At 42.9% G+C, this 25,010-nt stretch overlaps 5 protein-coding genes across 5 annotated transcripts; 4 read left to right on the top strand and 1 right to left on the bottom strand.

Moving 5' to 3' along the window:
• Positions 1–966: 966 nt before the first annotated feature.
• On the top strand, positions 967–4,548 carry LOC112878176 (choline-phosphate cytidylyltransferase 1-like). Its single transcript, XM_025942604.1, has 8 exons — positions 967–1,281; positions 2,736–2,849; positions 2,928–3,023; positions 3,210–3,252; positions 3,371–3,526; positions 3,647–3,727; positions 3,926–4,024; positions 4,104–4,548. Exons 1-8 carry the CDS (start codon positions 1,049–1,051, stop codon positions 4,236–4,238), a joined length of 957 nt encoding a protein of 318 aa, XP_025798389.1. The 5' UTR covers positions 967–1,048; the 3' UTR covers positions 4,239–4,548.
• Positions 4,549–4,727: 179 nt separating this feature from the next.
• Positions 4,728–7,007, top strand: LOC112902247 (haloacid dehalogenase-like hydrolase domain-containing protein 3). The gene is made up of 5 exons (XM_025971212.1): positions 4,728–5,044; positions 5,119–5,368; positions 5,730–6,052; positions 6,144–6,350; positions 6,440–7,007. Exons 3-5 carry the CDS (start codon positions 5,753–5,755, stop codon positions 6,755–6,757), a joined length of 825 nt encoding a protein of 274 aa, XP_025826997.1. The 5' UTR covers positions 4,728–5,044; positions 5,119–5,368; positions 5,730–5,752; the 3' UTR covers positions 6,758–7,007.
• Positions 7,008–7,434: 427 nt separating this feature from the next.
• Positions 7,435–11,140, top strand: LOC112892313 (ribosomal RNA large subunit methyltransferase I). Its single transcript, XM_025959479.1, has 8 exons — positions 7,435–7,645; positions 8,469–8,694; positions 8,783–8,917; positions 9,235–9,451; positions 9,574–9,760; positions 9,960–10,144; positions 10,342–10,479; positions 10,762–11,140. The coding sequence occupies exons 1-8, from the start codon at positions 7,480–7,482 to the stop codon at positions 10,888–10,890; spliced, it is 1,383 nt and encodes a 460-aa protein (XP_025815264.1). The 5' UTR covers positions 7,435–7,479; the 3' UTR covers positions 10,891–11,140.
• Positions 11,141–11,147: 7 nt separating this feature from the next.
• LOC112892320 (ALA-interacting subunit 3-like) lies at positions 11,148–14,021 on the bottom strand. Its single transcript, XM_025959490.1, has 8 exons — positions 13,595–14,021; positions 13,102–13,160; positions 12,938–13,012; positions 12,745–12,858; positions 12,493–12,563; positions 12,068–12,365; positions 11,564–11,853; positions 11,148–11,484 (listed from the first exon to the last, which is right to left on the bottom strand). The coding sequence occupies exons 1-8, from the start codon at positions 13,677–13,679 to the stop codon at positions 11,430–11,432; spliced, it is 1,047 nt and encodes a 348-aa protein (XP_025815275.1). The 5' UTR covers positions 13,680–14,021; the 3' UTR covers positions 11,148–11,429.
• Positions 14,022–15,765: 1,744 nt separating this feature from the next.
• On the top strand, positions 15,766–24,714 carry LOC112872977 (succinate-semialdehyde dehydrogenase, mitochondrial). Its single transcript, XM_025936013.1, has 20 exons — positions 15,766–15,923; positions 16,075–16,188; positions 16,571–16,670; positions 18,999–19,047; positions 19,137–19,224; positions 19,317–19,427; positions 20,195–20,257; positions 20,357–20,467; positions 20,888–20,953; positions 21,055–21,132; positions 21,296–21,373; positions 22,178–22,244; positions 22,323–22,408; positions 22,693–22,725; positions 22,834–22,866; positions 23,203–23,303; positions 23,465–23,550; positions 23,981–24,087; positions 24,170–24,247; positions 24,341–24,714. Exons 1-20 carry the CDS (start codon positions 15,828–15,830, stop codon positions 24,371–24,373), a joined length of 1,578 nt encoding a protein of 525 aa, XP_025791798.1. The 5' UTR covers positions 15,766–15,827; the 3' UTR covers positions 24,374–24,714.
• The last annotated feature ends 296 nt before the right edge of the window (positions 24,715–25,010 follow it).

Raw genomic sequence — 25,010 nt, forward strand, 5'->3', positions numbered from 1 at the left:
ACAAAATTTTATGACGTAGGAAATTGTTTTAACGCCTTAATGGAGAAATAATCACCCGATCGTATCGCACTCCTCCTAGTTCTACTGGAACGATTTTTTTTTAGAAAAAAAGCGAAACGAAGTTTTAAAAATCGAGAAAAGTAATCTTGCTTAACAGAATGACAACGAGAAGTCGGGGACCATCTGGCCCGTGGAGAAGTGGCGCCGTGGGGTCTTTTTTTTTTGCTTGCATGATGCATTTGGACCACGGAGGCTACCAGGCCAGAATATGTGGACCTGCCTGTACAGTAAGTTTTCTTAAGAATACCTATTTGCACTCTTTATATACAGTTAAATACATATGTTCCATATTAATAAGTCGTCTCTTGAATTTCAAACCACTAACCATTTGCTTCTTCTATATTAATCTGGCAAATCTGCTGCCAACTTTATGTTTCAAAAAAAAAAAAGAAAAAGAAATACTAACCATTTGCTATTTCAATTTCAAGAAATACAAACATCATATGCGCTACCACTTATCATACGGACTTACCTTTGTGAAGGTCAACAAAAGACTAGATCTGACATATTTTAAGATTGACCATCAATTCATCCCCGAATGATTTGTGATCCATTAACTGCATTGGATACATGCTTTATAAAATTTTTCACAAGGCTAGATAGATGTTTTCAGAAAAAGCAACCCTCCCCGACTCCATTATTTTGAAAAAAATATTTATAGAAATGTTTTTTTTTTGCAAGGGTATTTCTAGAAACGTTAGTTGGTTAGTCTTTGTGTCGTATGATGTCCTCACCCTGATCTCATCTCGCAAGGCACGAACGGCGTTTCAGCACCTTCGCAAACGACACGGGCATCACCTGGGCCCCACAGGTTCACATCTGGGTCCACAACGTCACGTCCAGGCCCACCAGACAGTGACACAGCCGATCGAGCCCGAAACCTACATGTACACGTCTACCCGTCTCCCTCCTCGACGCGCTCGGCCCCCCTTCCCCTTTCCGAAGCTTCTCGACCGCCTCCACCTCCACCTCCTCCTCCCCTCCTCACATGGCCGACGGCGCGAAGGCCGAGGCGGCGCGGGCGAGGCCGGAGTCCTCGCAGGAGGAGGAGGAGGACTGGAAGGAGGCCGAGGGGGACGTCGCCGAGGTCGACCGCGCCGCCCCCAATGGCGCCGGCGAGGGGCAGGTGCCCACGGACCGCCCGATCCGGGTCTACGCCGATGGCATCTACGACCTCTTCCACTTCGGCCACGCCAGGTCGCTCGAGCAGGCCAAGAAGCTGTGAGAACACCCCTCCCTCTTGCCGCCGCCGCCTCCTCCTCCTCCTCTCCACTTGGGTCTCCCTCCGACTGAATCAAACTGCCTCGATCTGCGCCTCGCGCTGGTGTGTTGGGGTCGGGTGCCGTTGCGTGCGTGTCGTGCAATGGTTTCTGCTGTAGCGGCACTTGCTGTGAGGTGCGGATCGCGCTTGATTTTGGTGGTTCCGTGCAAGATCGGCTGAGAGAAGCTTCCCCCCCTTCTCTTTGTGGCAGTTTTTGAAATCGTCTTACGCGATTAGCATTTTTTGAACAGACTGAAAGGGCTCTCTTGGTTATATTATCACGCGTGGTTACCATTTTGTGCAAGTATTGCTGTGAACAGATTAAAAACTGCGATAGTGTTAGTGTGGATTAGTGGGTTGCTTGATGTGCGATATTGCAGTAGGTGTCCTTTTTTGCCAATTAGATGGGTCGTTTGGTGAAAATTTCAGCTACTTTGTCGGTATGTTATTGTTTTATGGATGTGAGATTTCTCTGTATGGCTCTTCTCCATGTTGCCATTAATGGATCGTTTAGTGTGTAAAGTGCCTATGTCAGGTTTCCTCCCTAATAGTGCAGTCCGGTTCGGATTCATCCGTGCATTTCCTTTTTAGCCTGGACAACAACTTTGCACTGTTGTGTTGCCACATACCGCTTGTAGTTGAACTCTTTCATTAGACGATTTGGGCTATGATTCTCTCGCTCGTGGATACGAATCACCATGCGTTGTTGTGTAGTGCCAACTGCTGAGAATCTTCCAAATTGTTGACATAGGCAAAGGGATGGAAGTTGGTACCAGGTTTTTATTCTTCAGTCGTACAGATGCATGCTGTAGTGAAACGATGCTTTTCTGTGGAAACTTGCTTGTCTGTCTAAATCATTCTATGATTTCTGATGAGTTACAGATTCCCTATATAGAACCTAGTTACCTACCACAGTGGTCCCTTAAGAATTTGAGTAAGAGTATCTACAAGTATCTCCACCGCTAGAAGACATGTATCTGGAAAAGTTGCTGTCACATTTATGTTAGCTTTTAGGGACATTCAATGTTTTCCTCAAATTTATCCACGTAACACAACTTTAGGTACTTCTGGCGAGCAGGGAGAGAAAGAAATAAGTCTATTCAGGTTACTGTATAGTTGAAGCATATGACTTTTCGGTGATATCTTTTGTAAGGAACCCTGCAGCCATCGTTGATTTCTTAAGTACGAAGCTTTGTTTAGATCTTTAAAGGCTACTCCATAATGACACTATTCCATGTATCTAATGATACATGTGTAGCCTTTTTTTTGTGTATTCAGAAAATCGAGTGCATCTAACTTTGAACTGCTATTAACCTTGCTAACATCTGTGCTTAAACACTATTGAAATTGCCTTACTAAAAGTCTAAAATTATTGTAATACAAGGAGACTGAGTGAATGCTTTCAAATCTGCAGGTTTGCAAACACATATCTTCTTGTCGGATGCTGCAATGATGAGTTGACGCACAAATACAAAGGAAGAACTGTAATGACTGAGGATGAGCGATATGAGTCACTTCGTCATTGCAAGTAATCATCTTTCTCATGCTCTATCATCATAATTAATAAGTGCAATACTGTATCTCATATATTTTTCAACATATCCAGGTGGGTGGATGAAGTCATTCCTGATGCTCCATGGGTGGTGTCAGAAGAATTCTTGGATAAGCATAACATTGATTTTGTTGCTCATGATTCTCTTCCGTAAGCATCGTTCTGAAAAAGACCTTGATGGTTCCATAATGCAGTAAATATTTCCAAGGAAATGCCTGTGATGATACATGTGGTTATCTTTACATTCAAAGCCTTTGGTTTTACTCGATGCTGCATCTGAAATGTCAGTCTATTTAGTTAATCTGTACCCTATTTTTCCTATTTGAACCTACACAGGTATGCTGATGCTAGTGGAGCTGGTAAAGATGTTTATGAACATGTGAGTCTTAAGTTCCAAATTGAGCAGTTCATGTATTATATCAATTAGAATTCTCTTAACCGTATCAGTTCATATTCGTCTGTGGTTTGGTGTAACTAATATGAATGTGTTTTATCAGGTAAAAAAACTTGGTAAGTTTAAGGAGACCCAGCGCACTGATGGAATATCAACATCGGATATTATAATGCGGATTGTTAAAGATTATAATGAGTATGTTATGCGGAATCTGGCCAGGGGCTACACTAGAAAGGATCTTGGTGTCAGCTATGTGAAGGCATGTTATACAAACCCCACGCTTTATCCGAATATCCAACTTATAGTAAATTTAACTGTTTGTATTAATGTGGTAGTATTGTTTTATGGGCTTGGCCCTCTGACGCTTATGTCTTACCAGGAAAAACGATTGCGAGTTAACATGGGACTGAAAAACCTGCGTGACAAAGTGAAGCAACACCAAGAAAAAGTGGGAGAGAAGGTACTTGTATTCACCATCATAATTATTTATGCAATCATTGGATTCTAACGTTGAACATATTGAGTCTCATAGTTTGTTAATCTCTCACCCTTTGTGAACTTGGTGCATACGCTTCCATGTTATACGTGAAGGTGCTATTTAGTTGATTATTACTTTGCCAGCACCCTTAGCCTTCTGACTTCAACCGTTCGTTTGCAGTGGAACACAGTTGCAAAACTCCAGGAAGAGTGGGTGGAAAATGCAGACCGCTGGGTTGCTGGTTTCCTAGAGAAGTTTGAGGAAGGTTGCCACTCAATGGTCAGTTACCCTTAGACCCTTACTAGTCTGCTATTGATAGGAATCCAGTGCTCACACTTGTTTCCGAAACTTCCCTCAGGGAACCGCCATCAAGGAGAGGATCCAGGAGAGGCTCAAGGCGCAATCCAGGGACTTTGGTAGCCTTTTACAGTACGACAGCGATGATTATGAGGAAGAAGACGAGGATGAACACTTTGAAGATGTCAAGGAATAGCGCCCCTGTAAATATACGCAAGGTTTTAGTAGTTTATTATCTGATGCAAATCGTCTCTTGGTCAGTTGGTCCTACACCGTCTCATATGCCCCTCTTGGTTCAGGATCCTTATAACCGTCAAAGGTAGGTCAGGTCAGCTTGCCGTGCTTGTAGGTGCTCTTGATGTTTGTTCAGGCAATGCCCGGTTGTAAAAGTTGTAGAACTCCTCCCATACTTGTATGGAGGATACATGTCACATTTTACTTTTCGTCCAGAACATAAGACTATAAATTTCAAGTCAAGCCGGTTATAAATTGGTAATTTTTGTCTATTGTCCTCCCTGTTTCGCCTTGTACAACTCCATGATGAATACAATACCTGGAATTTTGATATATATATATATATATATATATATATATATATATATATATATATATATATATATATAGAGAGAGAGAGAGAGAGAGAGAGAGAGAGAGAGAGAGAGAAACAATTCATAATTGGGTTTCCTACCAATTCCTTGGATTTTTTTAATAGACAAATGTGTCTTGGATTCCTTGGCACCTTTCTATAGTTCGGACCTGGATGCCTTGAACTCTCAGCCTGGAACCAAACCACAGGAACATTTTTCTGTGTGCTGGACTGCTGGACTTCAGGTGATTGGCTTGTTTCTTCCCCGCTCCAAGGCCTCGTGCTAGGGGCCGGTACCTTCTCTCTATGGTGCCTTGTTCTGCCCCTCTGTGTTCTTTGCTTGTGTTCTTTATGTAGCAGGCTGCCGGCACCCTTGGAGCCTACACAAGTTTCTCCCTACGCCTTTTCTGTTTCAGGTGTGATTTTTGTTTTCGACAATGTGATTTTTTGGGAACGGTTTTCTACAATGTGATTAGGCTCTTCAATGCAGGAGGTTGGCTAATGGCATACTCTTCATTTTCTCTTTTCTTGTTGAGCAAGGAGACGGGGGCATTGTATACATAGACCTGACTTCTTTCCTTCGCTTCCCTTTCCTCGAGAAACACCAGCACAGTGGCAAAAGAAGTTAGAAGTAGTGTGGTTTTGGTCATCCTTGCTTGGATTGCTTCAAGAGAAGTTTCCTCTTCCTTCCCCGGATGCTCAAATTCGATGTCGGGGATTTGGGGGTTGCTTTCATAGAGGTAGTAGTAGCTTCTTTCTTGCCCCCATTTTGTCCTGCAGCTCAAGGCACTGCTGCTATAACTTCAGCTAAGAGTTCTACGATTTCATTATGCTTTCCCCGCCAAATGCCGCTCCTGGTATTCCATTCTCAATGCAATTTGGTTTGGTACTCAAATTTGGCTGATTGGTTTGAACTCAGGATTTGGTTGTGCCGCTTGTAGAATACGGCGCCGATCTTCGATTTTTTTTCTTCCCCCCTCCTCCATTATCTTAATTTTTGGAAATAATTAATCTGACAGCTTATGATCAGGTCATGTTCTTCGTTTCTCTCCTGGTGGTAATCGGGTGACAGGGCTGATTAATTTGTTGATGAACAATCAGATCCAACTTGGCTGAAGCAATATATGCATTCCGGCCATCATCTTCAGAGTCCACCAAGCATGTCGCCGTCGCTGCTGTCGAAGCTGCGGTTGGTCACCGTGGACGTGACGGGCACCCTGATCGCCTACAAGGGCCAGCTCGGCGACTACTACTGCATGGCGGCCAAGTCCGCCGGGATGCCGTGCCCGGACTACGAGCGCGTGCACCAGGGCTTCAAGCTCGCCTACGCCGAGATGAGCCGGCGGCACCCGTGCTTCGGCCACGCCGCCGCCATGCCCAATGCCGAGTGGTGGAAGGTGTGCGTCAGGGACTCCTTCGCCATGGTAAGATCATCGATCCGCGAAGTGAAGGCCATGGAGTTTCTTCGAGCAGGATCGCTGATCCTGTGGGGGACATGGTGTGTGATCAACGCAGGCCGGCTACGACTACGACGACGACACGTTCGAGAGGATATTCCGGCGCATCTACGCCACGTTCGGCTCCTGCGCGCCCTACACGGTGTTCCCGGACGCGCGCCGCTTCCTGAGGTGGCTGCGGGGCAGGGGGCTCGTCGTCGGCGTCGTCAGCAACGCCGAGTACCGGTACAGGGACGTCGTCTTGCCGGCGCTGGGGCTGAACCAGGTCAGCCAGCCATGCCATGCTCACCTTCTCTGCCTTTTCGCCGTGTCCTGGAGCTCTGACAACCGTTTGCTCTGCGCGACCGTTCGAAGGGCTCGGAGTGGGACTTCGGGGTGTTCTCGGGCATCGTCGGCGTCGAGAAGCCCGACCCGAGGATCTACGAGGCGGCGCTGGAGGCGGCCGGGGGCGTGGCGCCGGGGGAGGCGCTGCACATCGGCGACAGCCTGCGCAAGGACTACGCCCCCGCGCGGAGCCTCGGGATGCACGCGCTGCTGCTGGACCGGTTCGGGACCGCCGAGGCGGAGAGCTGGCGGCGGTCCGGCGCGCCGGTGCTCCCGGACCTCGCCGCCGCGCGGGAGTGGCTCGCCGGGGATGTCAAGGAGGAAGCGGAGCCTGCAACGGCCAGGTGAAATGCCCGGGTGGAGAAGTGGAGCATTTGAAGATTGAAATGCTCTTCCCTGACGAGCATTGCAATTCCTGCTGCGACGACGGTGTGGAAGATGCAGCGAGCCAGAGAAAATGGTTGGCTGAATGAGCGAGTGTTCATCGCTCGCTGATGTAATTAGCTTCGATCCGGATGCTGGTGTGGTGATCGCTGATGCCAATGGCCAATGACCAGCATCATCGTGTTATCAAGACGAGCAGTTCGTTCAGATTTCAGAGTGATCTACAACTGCAATGAGTCCTTCAACAATTTTGCCACAGGGATTGACGTAGAAACTGCACCATTTTTCAAGCGATTTTGCAGAATTCACATAGACCAAATAAAAGAATTTCGCTGGAAGCAGTGTGCTTCACGAAGACCACTACCAAAATTTTCAGTTCCAACAGGGGCCTTAGGAAATGACGAGGCGAGATTTAAGTCCTTTTTCGGAAAGCCTGAATCGTGAATCCTCTAGTTTTTTTAGAGCAAGACAAATTTAGATCGTTAATTAAAGTACTAGGAGTAGTTTTTTTTAAAAAAAAGAAAAGAGGATTAAAGAGAAGCAGAAGGAAACCACCCAAATTCTCGGTAACCCGACATGTCATCGGTGGGGCCAGAAAAAGGGCCCACGTAGCAGTCACAGCGAGGGAGATATCCATCCGAAAGTATCTGGGTCTGGGCACTGGGTAACGGAAACTCAAGCAGGCGATGCTGCGCCTTCGCGCTTGCGGCGGCACCGCGCCGGCGTCGGTGCCCGCGCTCGTCCGGGCGCGCCTGGCGCGCCGCGCCTCCTCCACAGCCTGCGCCGCCTCCACCGTTGCCGCTGCTTCCTCCGCTTCGTCCGCCCTGGAAGAGCTCGCCGCCGAGCGCAAAGGTCTCCCCCCTTTTTTCCGTGGCATTCTGTCGAACGGTTTCGGGCAGCCGTCTCGTGCTCCTGCGGCGCTCCGAGCCCTCTGTCTCATTCTATGGCGCACCATGCCAAGACGAAGATGGCATGGTGGGCAGGCGAGAGCAATAGCCATGGCCCATGGCGATGGTCTCCTGTTTGCTGAAATGCCCAGCCTAAACGTGCATGGCTTGCCATGTTAACATGGCAGCCAGGTTGTGTGTGAGCTACCTTATTGTAGCTTCAGAATAGGGAAAGGTTTATGTGTAGCAAGGTTCCTGATTATAACTTTAGAATAGTGCTAGGTTTATGTGTAGCAAGGTGCCTGATTGTAGCTTCAGAATAGTGCTAGGTTTATTTATAGTGAGGTTTATGCTGATAAAAAAGTTCGCATCTGTGAGAACTGCCATTGGTGATGCTGCTTCCCATCAAATAAAAACTAACAATTCTTGAAATCCATCCCTTTCTCTAAACATTTAGCGCTACACTTTAATGCCCCAAAGCTTCATATGCATTGCTAAGCATTTTCTTGTTTGTGACAACATCGTGAGATGATGAGATCGACAGACACCTAAATGTTGACAATAATTTCTTTTAAATCCTTTGAGCGATGATTCACCATAAGGTGGAATTGTATTCTGCGAAGATAGGGAATCAGTGCTCATCTAGGAATTAGTGTACTGTGAAATCTGGCATATCTGATTTTGTTTGATTGGTAATCAACTCTCACGTTTCAATTAAGTTATGGATAGTACTGAAGCATTTATCGCTTAATTTCAAGTAAATACTGACTTTTAAACATGTTTTATAGGTTTGGCAAAAGTAGTATTAAAGAAGGGAAAGACCCAAATATTCCGTGATGGGAGCCCAATGGTGTATAGTGGTGCCGTTGATAGAATAATCGGTCGACCTCCTCCGAAATCTGGTGATGTTGTTCTGGTAGCTGATGGGACAGAGAAATCTATCGGGTGGGGTCTCTATAACTCCGTGTCCATGTTTTGTGTTAGGCTGATGCAGCTGGAAGAAGAGGCAAGAAGGTGACAGTCAGTGGTACCAATTTTTTTTTCTAACCGCTGACATTTTAGCACCTCAAGCGGATGTATTACTTACTTTTGTTCCTTTCAGAGATCCCACTTGTGCACTTAATATGGAAAGACTGCTCGAAGCAAGGATTTCATCTGCTGTGGATTTGCGCCGAAGTTTGGGTCTCCCTTCAGCTAACACAAATGCTTATCGCCTTGTCAACAGTGAAGGGGACAGGTATATGCTAAATTTACCAATGGAAGTTGGGACCATGTTGAATCATCAAAAGAAATAATATTTGTTCAACACGGCTTTTTTTTTATGTTGTAGGGTAACATGCGTACCTTGTGCAATAAATATCATTAGATAAAAATCCTTAGATGAAGAATAGATTGTTTTTCGTGTGCCTTGAATACTCCCGCTAGAGCACTGAATGCTGATCAGCAGCAAAAAAAAAGTTAATTTTACTATATTTTTATGCTTTATCTAGTTCTTGACTTGCAGTTTTCTTGGAAATTCATCTAAAACTTTTACTCGCGATTTTTGAACTGCAGATTATCTGGTCTAATAGTGGATATCTTTGCTGACGTTGCCGTGATTGCTTCATCTGCTGCTTGGGTTGAGAAATATAGGGAAGAAATCCAGTTTCTTGTTAGCAAAGTTAATGGCATCAACCATATAAAGTGGAGGCCATCAGAAGATATTTTGAAAGAGGAAGGATTGGATATATCAGAACAAAAGACGCATGCTTCTTCACGCTCAACTGTGAAGGTGGACCTGTTGATTCAGACGAGTTTATGGTTCAGTATCCATTGGTTTTGATAGTTTGTGTCAAATCTAACATACGATTTATCATCAATGGTTCCAACACTATCCCATTGTTATTTTTACAGGTCATGGAGAATGGCATTGTACACTTAGTCTCATTAGAGGGTCAGAAGACAGGATTTTATGCAGATCAAAGGGAGAACCGCCATTTTATATCATTGCTCTCGAAGGACCAAAGGGTCCTTGACATTTGCTGCTACAGTGGTGGTTTTGCTTTGCATGCAGCCAAGGGTGGTGCTGATAATGTCATTGGTAAAATACTGTAATCTAATGAGCCTTTTATATTTTTAGTCATCTGTTCATGTGGTTTTCAAGTTACGCACAATTGGATTTTGGTGGAATAACATTGTTAATTTGGAAATTTTACACTAAGATCTAATCTTTATTATATGTTTATAAATTCTTCTGGTTTTACAGTACAAAATATTTCAACCACCGTGACCATTTTCAGGCATTGATTCATCGGGATCAGCACTAGACCTTGCCAATGAGAATATCACTCTCAATGAGTTAAATCGTGGAAGGATCTCATTTGTAAAAGGAGATGCAACTGCATTCATGAAAGGAGCTATTTCGAAAAACGAACTATGGGACTTGGTAATCCTTGACCCTCCAAAGCTGGCACCTCGAAAGAAGGTACACATAAACGCACCGTTGGACCTAAAGGGTCGACTTGTAATATCTAGTTTGACTTGAATTGGGATATACTTTTCATCTGTCAATGCAAAAACTGAAGCATGCTATATGTATTACTGTTCGTGAATTTTTGCCTCTTAGTCTCTTAGCATGCCCCCTTTCATTGACTTGTTGATGACCACCTCTTGTATTTATAGGTACTACAAAGTGCATCCGGTATGTATAGAAGCTTGAATGCTCTTGCAATGCAAGTAGTGAAGCCAGGGGGATTACTCATGACATGCTCTTGTTCTGGAGCTATGACTCAAAGTGGCATGTTCCTTAAAACCATTCAGGTATTTGACCTTGCCCATCTTGCACTAGAACTACTACTCAACACACATCCTGTCCCCTAGAGAGTACAAGGCCCTGCAAAGCTTTTTACTGCTTTCCAGCATGTTGAATTACTTTTAACATGATAGAAAAATGTTCTCTTATTTATGCTGTTGTTCTCCCGACATTTGATTTAGTTGTCAGATGATTAAAAAAAGTAGGTGTTCCCGTTGATAATTTTGTGTTAATTTGCCCACATAGATAACTGTTTAGAAACTTCCTCTTCTAATGTTCTTTTATATTAGGGTGCTGCATCAATGGCCGGCAAAAAGGTGACAGTCTTACGCCAAGCTGGGGCCGCTTGTGATCATCCCATTGACCCTGCATACCCTGAGGGACAGTATCTCAGCAATTACTTGCTACGAGTTGCGTGAAAAAGGAAAAAAAAATGGATATAAAAGCAGCGGAAGTTTATAGTTGTAGCAGCCTGACAAGCCTTATACTGATCACTTTGATTTCTGAAGAGCTTAAGTTAATCTGTCATAGTTTAGTCATGCAGGTCAGATGTAGTACTTTATTTATGAAGAAAAACGCATCCATTACGTTTGATTTACAGAGTATCCTTGGGAACACTGTACTTGCACGATGGGTATTTTTATCAAGATCCACAAGTGGCGAGTAGAATGGAAGATGCAAATCATATAAATGGAATTTCGCAGCAGTTTTGAAAATAAAAACTGACACTCACTTCTGACTCCGAGTATACAATTTGGAGAACAGAAAGGTATTTTGTTTCAATGTAATGTACAATCTGTGCACGATTTGATCCAAAGCTATCGCTCGTACATGGCCTACCTTGTATGTATTCTACACCAATTCTCACAAATAATATTTCTCTGTAGTACATGATACATTTGAACCATAAGCTGAATTGTTTCTCCCTGCCTGTGTAACATTTAACTTCCAAAGCGTATCAGCGGCCTACAGGGGGCCTGTTCCATGACAAGTAATTGTTATCTCCCAATTTCCTGCAGGTGACCAGAAGAAAATCAGATTTGCATACATCTTGATATAATTGCAATCCGTGAGACCTAAAAAGTCACTAACCTTGGTTTTATTAAGTAGAGCAAGGTGAATGCAAATGCCAAGAAAAAGCAGAGTCCACCAACAGTCAGATATGCAAGGCCAAGAAAATTGTTCTTTCCACCAAGCCAGGTTGTGGTAGAAAGCACCAACTTCTTCTTGCCACCAAAGCTATAGGTGTTGTAATTGTTCTCCAGATGGACTGTAATGGTATCGTTTACCTTGAGATCAACATATATCCTACCATACAGCTTTCTGAATGTAGGAAGTGCTGCAGTTCGCATCCAGACGATAAGGTCCTCTTGCTCACTCAACTGCTCAGTAGAAAAGCAGGTCAGTGAATTCAGTGGCAAAACTTGCCCTGAACTATCAAAAGAACTTATCTTAATCAATCTAAGAGAAAAATCATTGGGAGTCATTTTATCTTAAATTCGATAACTACCTATACTACAAGCACAATTTCCCTCTGAGGTGTCCACCAAATATGCAGTTATTTGATGATATACAAAGCAAGGACCACATACATACCGGCATACTTGAATTAAGTATTTTTCCACCTTGAAGAGGTCCTTTCTGGAAGTTCGTTGGGAAGACATCACTCCCAAATTTGTGCTCTCTGTCACTCTTCCAAGATATGTCTTTCTTGTCCACTGTCAAGTTTTCATTGTTGCGGACAAGGTTATATGTATCATTGAACAGGCTCCATGCAATAAGACCACAAGGCACGATTGGCTTTCCATCTACTGTGGCCTCAGGATCGCAATTGCTAGTGTCGCTCGCCTTACTTTTATCTCTTAGCTGGGCATCATTGCGACTCTTGACGTACCTGAATGTGATGAATGTGACAGATAAGCAGGGTAAAAACATCTTAAAGCGCAATAAGACTGGAGGGAGAGAGAGAGAGAGAGAGAGAGAGAGAGAGAGAGAGAGATCATTGGCTAAAGATTGCATACCTTCTATGATTCTGGTAAAAGTTATCCAGCTGATAATAAACAAATATTGGCTGCTTCATCTCCTTTGTAATCTGAAGACCATGTATTCAAATATTTCAGCCAAGGATTCATTTGATTTTTAGGCCAAGATGCATATTTTTAAAGTAACTAACATGTCACACACTATGTCATTAGTCAATGTTCTTGCAATTGTTGTTTTTCCATTCCCAAAATTTCAGGTTATAGAAGAATATATGGAGATAATCCAATTACCGTCAGGTTCCTTGTGCAGATTTTTGGTATAGATTTGTCCCGGATGTAAGCAAGCTTGTCAGTCACATTAGTGGGAACACATGCGTCATCATACCGATCAACAATCTCAACAACCTGCAGCAAAGAAAACAACCAACATAAACAAAATGACCAAACTCATTATCAAACCAAGCAGATAGGATATGAGGCATACTTGTCTTGAAGCTCGCAGCGAAGCAACACCAATTGGGACAAAAATCACGCCAACAAGAACAAATACCGAAATAACCTGTACAACGTAAGAAATTAAGCACAACCATTTGTGAGATATGATGCAGGAAAGCTGGCGTCAAGGGAAATTTGTACTATTAAACCTACCCATTTTGGAGTAAGAATTGGCTTGCAAGCTGGGAGCTCCTGCTGCGTAAACTTGGAGTCTGTTTGCACGGAAGGACAAGTATGAGAACTCCTTAATACCAGCAAAGCTTAATATGAATATATGAAAAGCAGGCACGCCATTTAAAAGATTCAGAATTTTATGGATGACTCGGAACCCCAGTTCTGATATCTATCGGTAGTATTAATAACTAGTCAAAAGCATGGACTAAGTTCTTCGACTATATCATCTCAAAGAGTGAGAAAAGACAGTATAAATTGAACATCAGATTTTAATATTCGAGAGAAATTAAACCTCACAAAGTTAATCTTGATCACTACCAACTCATACATGATAACCAGCCCGAAAATACTCAAAAGAAAAGGTTCTAAACCCCAGTCAAAATGAAAAGGAAAACAGAGATGATATCCTTGTTTGAATCCTAAAGCTAGAGATAATATATCAGCAAGATCATATTGTGAAAGAAGATCTCACACTTGGGCTTCCTGGAGTTCCTCCTGGGCGCCGCGCCGCCGTCCCCGGATCCGCCGGAGCTCGACCCGGCGGCGTGGCTGTCCATCTCACCAACCGCCAAGAAACGCCTCTACCTGCCGCCCAAAACGAACCCCGCCAAAATCGCCGGCCGCCGGCACCGAGAACCCAAGCAAGCACGACGAAACGAATGCCGCCCCCGGGTCCCCTGCCTCGAGATTTGTTGGCGCGGGGAAGGCGAGAGCGGGGAAAGAAGTAGAACACGGAAAAGATGGGGCCCTGCTGGTCGCCTTGCGAAGGTTACAAGGAAGGGGGGAGGAGCGGTTTGACTCGAGAAGAGAAGGTGGGGGAGGTGGTGGTCGTGGCCGTGCCCCCCGTGTTGAGCTGCGCCGGCGGAGATGACCAGGGGGAGAGTCGAATCAGTCAAGGAAGTTGCCTAATGTTTTTTTTTGTTCAGTACATTTTTAAAGGAAAAACAGCGTCTAGAAGAATGAAATAGAGGTTGGTATTGGAACGGTTGGGTTGGCAGTTTTTTTTCCAGATTGGCTGATTAGCTGTCCTCTCAGTTTTGGTCTACGCTGCAACCGTGTATACTAGCTGCCGTTGAAGTGTATAATATTTCTATGTTCAATCTTACAATTTTCGTAATTGTAGACTCAGAGATGATGTGATGGACTTGTGGTGACCAAGGGGAAATTAATGCCATCAGTGGCATAGATAGTGTTGATAAGAGGGAGTTCAAAAGGTCGACTAGTTTGGGATGAAAGATAATGTAATAATTATTGTTGCATCAGTTTAGCATGCTCAATTTCTAGAGGGACGACAAATTCTTTAGAACTCTTTAGAACGGTGAAAATAGCTTTAGAATGTTTGGATTGGTTAGGGATCATAAAAGCCAATTACAAATGTGTATCCAATCCAAATAGCTACCCGATCCATATAATCCTATACTATTTCCCTTTAACTCAGGGATCCAAATGCCCATCTATTTATATCTACAGTCCAAATTTTTATAATCTATAGCTAATATCTAGATTCTAATAATCTGTGTCATATCCCATTTCCATCCAAATAGGGTCTTAATCTAGCGACGACAAGTGCAAGTATGTGTGTAAGAGCGAGAGGAGGATACCCATAGAAATGATGGAAGAGTAGGCTTTGCACTAATGTGTACATCTCCTAAAGATGTCACAATGTGAAAGACTTGTATGAAGGTTAACATCAAGGCAAGAAAAAGGTTGGAATTATAGGTAAGAGTTTAATGGGACCATCTGAATAGTCAGACCTTTTCAGATGCTGCGGTAGTACATCTTTTAGGAGATCATTGCAATCTTAATTGGGCTCCCTTTTCTCTTCTAGAATGCATTTACTCCTTCCAGTATCAAGGTCTCACACTGTTCTTGCATGTAGATCGTCTTGTCTCATTGAGAATCGCATGGCTTTCATATTTTGCACATGCCTTTGTTTATGATAGATGCATCATTATACCTTTCATCCTGCCCTTGACGGTTATTCGCCAATTGCCAAGCGCACCCACGTCCCATCATGTTATAGCATGATTATCTTACATCGACTTTTCTCTTATTACGTTGGAGATAAGTGCACTAGATAATTTTTATTGACATGTGGAAGAATACAAAAATTATTACACGCTTTACAGTATATTTGGAACAAGAAAAATAAGGATTAAGTTTCAAGAAACAACTCTATTTAGGCAGAAATCAAGTGCATCTTTTTTCTCAAGAAATTTTATAGGATTTGCATACGGGAAAAGCAGCAGGAGTATGTTCAAAAAAGAAAAGCAGAAGCAGCAGGAGTAATAATAATATTTTTTTTGAGATTAAGGAGTAATAACAATAGAACGAATGGGAAAACAGCCTTCAATTTTACCTTCGGTCTGATTTCTTTCATTTTTCACGAGGCCCAAAACTACACTGGGCCTGAATCCGTTACCTTCCCTCTGCCCCGAATTATTGTCCTATCCAGCCCGGCCCAAGTTACGTGACGTCTGGGCTATCCCCGCTTCGTTAAAAAACTCCAAATCTGCGCCGCAACAGCAGCCTGCGGCATAAACAAAGAAACCAGCCGCTCATAATTCTAGCCAGCGCACCGGAAAAAGTCAAAAAGTCACTGGTGAGTCGGAACACGCCGGCCCCACCTCCCGGCGTCCGCCGTCGCCACTCGTGGTCTCCCCCTCCCCCGCGCACCCGTCGCACTTCCAGTTCCGATTTCTCGAATGGCGATGGCGATGATGACGATGCGACGCGCGGCGGCGCTCGGCGCCCGCCACATCCTGGCCGCCTCCTCCTCCCGCGTCGCCCCCCTCCGCCACGTACGCCCCCCACGTCACCTCACCTCACCCACCTTCCTCCTCCCCTCCTCCTCATACTGCACCCACCCCTCGCCCTCCCGTCGGAGCGTCACTGCGGGGTGCCTCGCTCGCTTGCTGGTTGCGGGTTTGTTGATATATTTTGGGCGTGCAGATGAGCGCGGACGCGGGCGCCGCGATGGAGAAGATCCGGGCGGCGGGGCTGCTCAGGACGCAGGGGCTTATCGCCGGGCAGTGGGTCGACGCATATGACGGCAAGACCATCGAGGTACGCGTCACTTTCCGGGATTCAGCCGTCCTCTCAGGCACGTGCTCCTCTCGCGGTGTTGGAAATCAGCTGGAATGTGGTTGGTTGATTGGCTCGTCCTCCTCTCATGTGGCGGCTTTGAAGGGGTTTTATGTCAATGTTTTTGGGTTCTGCGATGATTGTGGTTCGGTGCAGGCGGAGAGATTTTAATTCGGATGGAATTGGGAATTGGAGTTTATGTATTTTGCGCGGTGGCTATTTGCAATATTGAGTTGAGGAGTTACTTTTGATGAATTTATGATTTCTTTATGCCTCTAGCTTGTGAACGCAGTGTTTTTCCAACGCGTAATTTTTGTGTCGATGTTAATTGTGGATAACCGAAACATTGTTTATTTTCTCGTAGGTGCAAAACCCAGCTACTGGTGACGTCCTTGCAAACGTGGCCTGTATGGGCAGCAGAGAAACATCTGATGCTATAGCTTCTGCTAACTGTGCATTCTATTGTAAGTCAAATGTTTTGATGCATTCGATTTTTTTGCTTCTGTATTAGTATTAAATTGTGTTTCAGAACTGTTGCTCTCAAGGTTATGTCATTTCTGAAGATAATGTCCCAGACTTTGGGCTGAATTTTGTGATAGTATTAACCTATGCTTTGTTTCAATTCTGTTTTTTATTCTGTAATTCAGACAAGTCTAGTATTTTTCTCAAACACGCAGGAGAGCTGCATATCTTTGTATTAAGAAGAGAGAATTGGTCCAATTACAAAAACCACTCCCCCACCTTGACCAGAATGGAGGATGGTAGAAAAAAAACAAAAAAAGACTCTTACAAAAGGATAATAAGATGAGACCTGACCACAACCAGCACCTTACTGGTGCAACTAAGCCACCTGGCCTACACCGAGGGCCCTAAGCCCCTTGGCGCCTGCAACTTGCCAGAGATGAAGCTCATCCCTAAAAGCCTGCAGGGCAACTTGAAGGCAAGGAGCCGATCCATCAAAGACACAAGCATTTCGATGCTTCCAGAGGATCCAAGCACCAAGCATGACCAGAGAACTAAAACCTTTTTTGTGCTGCTTTGGTAATTTCCTCCCAGCCCTCTTCCACCAATCAGCCAGAGAGGTGGTTTTTTGGTTAGGAACCAGCGCGACCAGGTTCAGGGGTTGCAGGACGGCAAACCAGAATTGTCTGGCAAACACACAAGATATGAGGATGTGTTGTACCGTTTCTTCTTCTTGGTTTTGCAAGCGATCAGCTGTCCAGCAGCGATTTCGGATGGCTAACCAAATAAAAGTTTTGCATTTTCCTGGAGCCCAGGACTTCCACAATCTCTTCCACGGTTCAAAGGTGGTGGACCCAAAGAAGAAAGCCCTGTAGGCAGATTTAGTGGAGAAAACCCCTGAAGATTCAAACTTCCAATGATGAACTTCCTCCATAACATTTAGTGCAATGCCCGAAATTGTATCCCAGAGCTGTAAATACTCAGCAAGCCCATGCCAGCCAAGTGCCCCCTTTATGTCAGCTACCCATGTTAACTCGTGAAGAACCTCAGCCACAGATCTTGTTCTTCTCACTTTCTGAGGAACGCATTTGTGAACATTGGGTGCCAAATCTTCCAAGCTCTGTCCATGTAAATAGTGATCAGACCAGAATAAGGTGTTTTCCCCGTTACCAACTGCGGTGATGACCGAGATTGCAAACATAGCAGAAGTATTCAGGTGGACAGGGATTTCCAGGCCAGCCCAAGGGGCAAGGGCGATCTGGTTTTGTTTTCTCAATCCAAAGCCACCTCATTTGCAGTGCCCATCCCATTACCTCGAGGTTATGAATGCCGAGCCCTCCTAGCTCAAGTGGTCGCATGACCTTTTCCCAAGCCACCAAGCAGCAGCCACCATTAACCTCTTTTCTCCCCTTCCATAAGAAGACAAGTCTAGTATTGTAAGCAAATAAAGTACTGCAGGTCTCATGTGGGCTAAGTATCCACTTTCCACTACATGTCCTTGTTATAGCTCAAAAATACGCTATATCTTTCTTAGATGTTCTGTTGCTCTATAATACCTTGACTAACGGCACTTTCAACTTGAGTCATGTGGCCTAAGTATCCACTCTCCACTATATGTTCTATATCTAGTTATATCTCAGAAATTCGCTATATCTTGCTTAAATGTTCTGTTGCTCTATAATACCTTGACTAATAGCAGTTCCAACCTCATAACTAGAACAAGCATATAAGCATACTGCACAGGTGGATATCTATTGTAAAGTCTTCTTTTGATAGAAACTAAAATTACTAAAAACTGGAAGGTAGATACAGGAGTGCCCTGTACTATATCCTGATCTTAAGATGTAACTTAAACAAGTACTCCCTCCGTTCCAAAATATAAGAGTTTAATTTTGTTCTAAGTCAAACTTTTCTATCTTTGAAAGTTTATAGAAAAATGTTTTAACATCTACTAGACCAAATGAATGCACTATCAAGACCCATTTCATGGTGGATTTATTGAAATTAACTTGGTGTGTAGATGTTTATGTATTTTTCCATACACTTGATCAAAGTTAGAGAAGTTTCACTTAGGACAGAACTAAAATGTCTTACATTTTAGAACGGAGGGAATATGAAACTAAAAAGCATATTCTACAATTAAAAGCACAATAAAGTAAGGATAAAGGCAGAAGAATTTTCTCTCTCTTTGTTTTTTCCTTATCTGGATCAGTTTTGGTTGTATTAATTCATACTTTCATATGTATATTGGCCTCTTTACTGTATGTTCTTTATATTTGTAGCTGTCCTGTTTGTACGTTCTAATGCTTCTAATTCTTTCCTTCTTGTAGCTTGGAGTAAACTCACCGCGAACGAGAGGAGCAAGGCTCTGAGAAAATGGTAGTTATGTAAAATAGGATTTTTATGATTTATAGCATGCATTTTTGTATTTGTTTGGATATTCCTTCTCACTATATATATTCATAAAGGTACGATCTAATTATTGCACACAAGGAAGAGCTTGCTCTTCTCATGACATTGGAGCAGGGGAAACCTATGAAAGAAGCCCTTGGTGAGGTACTTCATTTAAATCATCCACTGATGTATGTTGGTGCTCGTAATTTCAAATGTTCTTTTGAGGGCTGATTAGTTGCTACTCCTCTGGTCAGGTCAATTATGGTGCAAGTTTCATAGAATATTTTGCTGAGGAAGCAAAGCGTATATACGGTGATATCATTCCCCCAACTCTGTCAGATCGCAGACTGTTGGTTCTGAAGCAGGCACTATGCTGATACCTTTTCCTTTGTTACTTTTTTGATGATAACTTTCACTTGTCCATTCACTTTATTAGCTTGTATATTTTGTTTACGTTAGTTCATTGTCGGTTTGCCTTGAGCCCTTTTATCACGCAGTTTAATGTTTGTGTTTTACCAGCATGGCTTAGCCGATACGTTGGTTTTTAAAGTGACACTGTCATAGTCTGCACAAGGAAACTAAACAAGTTAGTACTAACAAAATATTAATATTGATTGCTTTTTTTATCACTGAATTGAATTTCCACCTAGGCAAATACTCGGTTCGCAGTTGGTGTGATGTCATATTCTAGAAGATGGCATCCTTTTATGAAGGATGTATACATGACTTCCTCTTTGCAAGAGGACTCAAAATGTTCTTTTGGCTAACTGCTTTAAATGGGGTTTCACTTCCGTACAACTTACTGGGGACTACAGATATTGCTGATTAATTCATGGCTTTAGGATTTCCACTTCTTAGTTTAGCAAGTCCATATGTGGAAGGAGTTAATTTAATACAAATACAATTGCCATTTCCCAGTTGCTTGAGGTTTGAGCAAAGTAATATAGTTTGGTTATCATATTGACATAGTGTAATGGACTCTGACTCCAATGTAGGAGTTCATTTCTTGACCGAGTGTGTTGTTTCTGAACAAGTGTTTTTGTTCTTTATCTTTCTTTTGAGTATTTATTACCATGTGGAGATTTACACATCATGTATCTCAATATTCCTCTCTTTTTTCTTTGCACTGCAGCCAGTTGGGGTAGTTGGAGCTATTACACCATGGAATTTTCCATTAGCAATGATAACCCGAAAGGTCTCTAGCCATGCAGTATATTTATTCCTTGGTAAAATGTTAAAAAATGAAATAATAGCTAAGGCAGTACATTTTTTTGCATACGTGGTTTTTGGGCAGGTTGGACCAGCTTTGGCCTGTGGCTGCACTGTTGTTGTCAAGCCATCAGAATTCACACCTCTGACAGCATTGGCTGCAGCAGATCTTGCTCTCCAAGCTGGAATACCAGCGGTAATCATATCAAGATCTCAATCATTCCAATCTTATTTGAGTTTTTATTTCTTGTGTTTACATGTTAATTAATGTATTAGTCAAAGTAAGGGTTCCTAAGTATGTAGTAGAAACCAAAGAAATCAGTGGCTTTTCATGTAAAGTATGCCATCACCTACCAAATCTAAATGCTCTACCATTTGTTTGAAGAGAAAATCATCACACCAAATCAAATCACCAAACCTGATGCAAGCAATTCATAGCTCCAACCCTTCAGAAGTAGGGGATAGAGAATCATATTTTACAACACATTTGAAACAAATCTCTTCTTTTACTTGCAACTGCAAAATCTTCTCCGCTATTGATTATCTAAATGATTTTGTTCAGCCAGTGTTTCTTTGTCATCAATTTAACCTGTCGTGGACTTATTCTTTCATTCAGGGTGCACTAAATGTTGTGATGGGTAATGCTCCTGAGATAGGTGATGCATTACTGCAGAGTACACAGGTTTTATTTCCTCCCATCTTGTCTTGCATCTACATTTTTTTTTCTTTACTAGGTTAGGTAGGAATAATTGTGGTTGACACTATAATATAACTTTTTATTAGGTCAGAAAGATTACATTCACTGGATCAACAGCTGTTGGCAAAAAATTGATGGCAGGATCTGCAAATACCGTGAAAAAGGTCTAGTGATCTGCAAATTCCATTATTGTAACTAAGCAACATCTTTTCACTCAGTGGTTAAGTGTTTCTTTTTTTTGAATGACCTTTCTTTGCAATTTGGTATGCTGTCATTTCATTCTGAGATCTTCTAATGTTGATGCTCACAGCAAAAATTACTTTCTAGGTCTCTTTGGAACTTGGTGGGAACGCACCTTGCATTGTTTTTGATGATGCTGACATCGATGTCGCTGTTAAAGGAAGTGTAAGTAAATTTGAACCTCACTTTTACAGCTATCTTATGTGTCGTACTAGCATACAAACCAGTATCTCTAGTTCACCCCACTCCTCACTCTGATCCAAGGCGGGGTGGTGGGTTTCTTGTAATTGGATCATTCCTTCTTCTTAATACAATGATACGCAGCGCTCCTGCGTATTCGAGAAAATAAAATTATTTTGTAAATAATCTCTAAGATCTTAAAATTTACCAGATTACTTTCGAGCCTATTATTTTGTTCCTTTGTGGTTCTGATGTGCGCGTTAGAAAAAAATGATGCCATCTTCTCTAAATTGTCCACTTTTGGTAAACGAATGCATTACGAATACTATTTAGTTTTTGACTTATGTTCTAGTGAGATAAAAAAGACATCCTTAATCTTGTGTCCGAAGTTCCAATGTAGATTATTGCAAAAATACAGGGACTGCCTGATCCGTCTCTTTAAGGGTCAGTATCTGCATGATGCAGCTTTCTGCCTAGCTTACTATGTACGGTAGGCACTGCTTTGTTTTTATCGACTTCTACCAGCTTCAGGAAGAAATATTTCACATGTTCTGTGTAGTATTTATGTTTAGAGTAGACAAAATTGACCATCTTTAATGGTTAACCACATGAAGGAGCGTTTGACACACTGATCTAACTGCTGATGTTCAAGTATTTAAGGGTTTACCAACAGAACCTATGAATCTATACCTCATTAGAGACAATACTTTGTTTTATTTTGTTGTTAAGACTTGCTTTGCCCTTTGCATTATAATGTTATTAATATTCACCAACTCCATATGATTGCAGCTTGCTGCCAAGTTCCGTAACAGTGGACAGACATGTGTTTGTGCAAACAGGATCTTGGTGCAAGAAGGTATATTGATATTTATGTGATTTGGATGTTACTGGGGCCTCGTTTCTTCCATCACAAAGTTGTATGTTGCATCTATAGGTATCTACGAAAAATTTGCAAGCGCATTCATCAAGGCTGTTCGGAGTTTGCATGTTGGTAATGGGCTAGAAGAGAGTACATCACAGGTACAGTGTTCTAATAATTGTTATTTTCATCATGATAAATGATCTAGTAGCATTTCAATTTTGTTTTTCTTGTGTTTGTTGCTTAAACAGTGCTTTGCATTCAAAGTTTATGAGCTGTTTAAACCTAATATTACAGTCCTTACCAAACTTCCATTCACATTCTTCTGTTGCCATACGCTGATTTTTCTGATGTGCTCTGTTCTCTATTTTGTTTACCTAATATTATATTTCTTTTAGCATTTATATACCCTTGACTAAGGAGTTCCAGTTCCTTCCGTTTGCAGGGTCCTCTGATTAATGAAGCTGCTGTCCAAAAGGTGCATATTTTACCCACTAATAAATCCCATGTACTTAGTCTCCCCCCTCCTCCCTGAAGTGAGCAATTCCTCATATGCTTTATTTGTGGCCTATTTTTTTCTCTCTAGGTGGAGAAGTTCATAAATGATGCGACTTCAAAGGTATTCTCAATCACCATAAGTGTGCATTTCCCTCCAAGTTCAGAAGGCATGGCTCGAAAAGAAAAATAAGGAACTGGACAGATTCCTGCCCCCAGGCCCTGTTGGTTTGTCTGGACTCAGGAAGTCAGGATGCCCCAGTTTCTGGGATTTCTTTTGGAAAAATGATAAGTTGGCTGAAACCAGAGCAGGCTGAATTGGCCCAGTTGGTTATAACTAGGCTTAAGTCGGAACATCTTGTGCTTGCTTACTTCATTGAGAACTGGGAACTTGTTTGTTTGGTGTTGGTCTGCTCTCTTTTCAACGGCATGTGAAGTACCCTCTCCAATCATTTTGTAGGGAGCAAACATCATGCTAGGTGGTAAAAGGCACAGCCTGGGGATGACATTTTATGAGCCAACTGTAGTAGGGAATGTCAGCAATAATATGCTTCTTTTCAGGTAAAGTTTACAGTTGGACCTTCCATCCTCAGCAATTACAATTCTACCTTGTTTTAGTGCACAGATTCTACTTTCATGCGAGAATAAATGCTCATACATTAGGCAAGAGGCTGACACTTCAGAGCTGTTAATCCTTTTTCTTTCTTTCATTTTTGCTTCAGGGAAGAAGTTTTTGGCCCAGTTGCACCTCTTATACCATTCAAAACTGAGGAAGAAGCAATCCATTTGGCCAATGATACAAACGCAGGTTCATTAACAGTCCCTAGTGCACCAATAAGTATCAACTCAAAATAATCAATTGCTCTTGAGTAACACGCCATGCTTTTGAACGAAATTACATGTCAGCATAATTGGCAGGGTATACCTTAGCAAGGAAATTTTAATAGAGCTGAGTAGGATGAACATAGCAACTTCTATTTGTTTCTCGATGTTAGAAGCTGCAATATACTATATAGCATTTTTCTTTTCTTGATGTTAAGGCCCAGAAATAGTAGGTTGTATTTCAATGACATTTAGGTCTTTTTTGTACTGCATTCTCTTTGAATGTCCTAAACTGAAATATGCTGAGAACTGTGCTCATACGGCTAGATGGAAGATGTGGATCATTGTTTGCAAAGTTTACATTTTTTTTGGTCACCTCTCATCTCAAGCATTTCTATATTATGCTGGATGTGCAGGCTTAGCTGCATACATATTTACCAAGAGCATACCTCGTTCGTGGCGTGTCTCTGAATCTCTTGAATACGGCTTAGTTGGGGTAAACGAGGGAATCATTTCAACGGAGGTAAGAAGCAGCCAGTAAGATAGTACACGATAGCCTATTTTGTGGCTAGTACGTCAATAATAATCTTCCTTTAACTGTTCAGGTGGCACCGTTTGGCGGAGTAAAGCAGTCTGGTCTTGGGAGAGAAGGATCAAAATATGGCGTCGACGAATACCTGGAGGTTAGTACAGTCATAGATCGTATCTGTATCTGTTGTTACTTCTGCAGTGTTGCTGCTCCTCTGACATGTCTGTCCTCGAATGCACAACTGCAGCTCAAGTATATCTGCATGGGCAACATGGGTTGAGTCCTGAAACCGGCCTGGTTAGAAACGCCTGACGACGATGAAACGAGGAACCAAAGGAGGCAGGTGTGCTGACACCTGATAGGAAGTTTAGCTGCAAGCTACAGTAGATGGTATGCATGGGAGGGAACCCGTCACTGGCTGTCGGGAGCAGTTTAGAATAAAGAGAATAAGCCGCGGAGCCATGAATAAAAAAAAGGTCCGAATGAGTTGTAAATGACGTGAACAATAAAGCATCTCCGAGCTTTTGTATACACAATCATGGCGCTACTCGTCGATGGCGTCTTTGGAGACGTTGATGCTAGTACGAAATAAAAGCTTCTAGGGTGGATAACATCTCGCCAGATGCCGCGTTGCAGTCTGTCGGTGGCATGTACGCCACGCCTGATTCCTGACGACAGTTTGGATCCTGCAGGAGGAGTTTGGTCGTCAGGTGGCGGCGCCGATCTCTGAATCGGATTGGCATATCGAAGGTTACCATAGCTACCAGATTCGTCATGACGCTGCTAAACGGTGGTGAGTTTGGGAGGAATGAATGTGTTGGGAATGGGAGGTAAGTTTGTTCTTGCTGCTTGGCATTGCTCCTGCCGCGTTACAATCACCATCGGTGATCTTCTGTTGATGCCCTATTGTAGAGTAA

Source organism: Panicum hallii, chromosome 1 (assembly GCF_002211085.1).
Source record: "Panicum hallii strain FIL2 chromosome 1, PHallii_v3.1, whole genome shotgun sequence".
In the NCBI taxonomy this organism is placed as follows: Eukaryota; Viridiplantae; Streptophyta; class Magnoliopsida; order Poales; family Poaceae; genus Panicum; species Panicum hallii.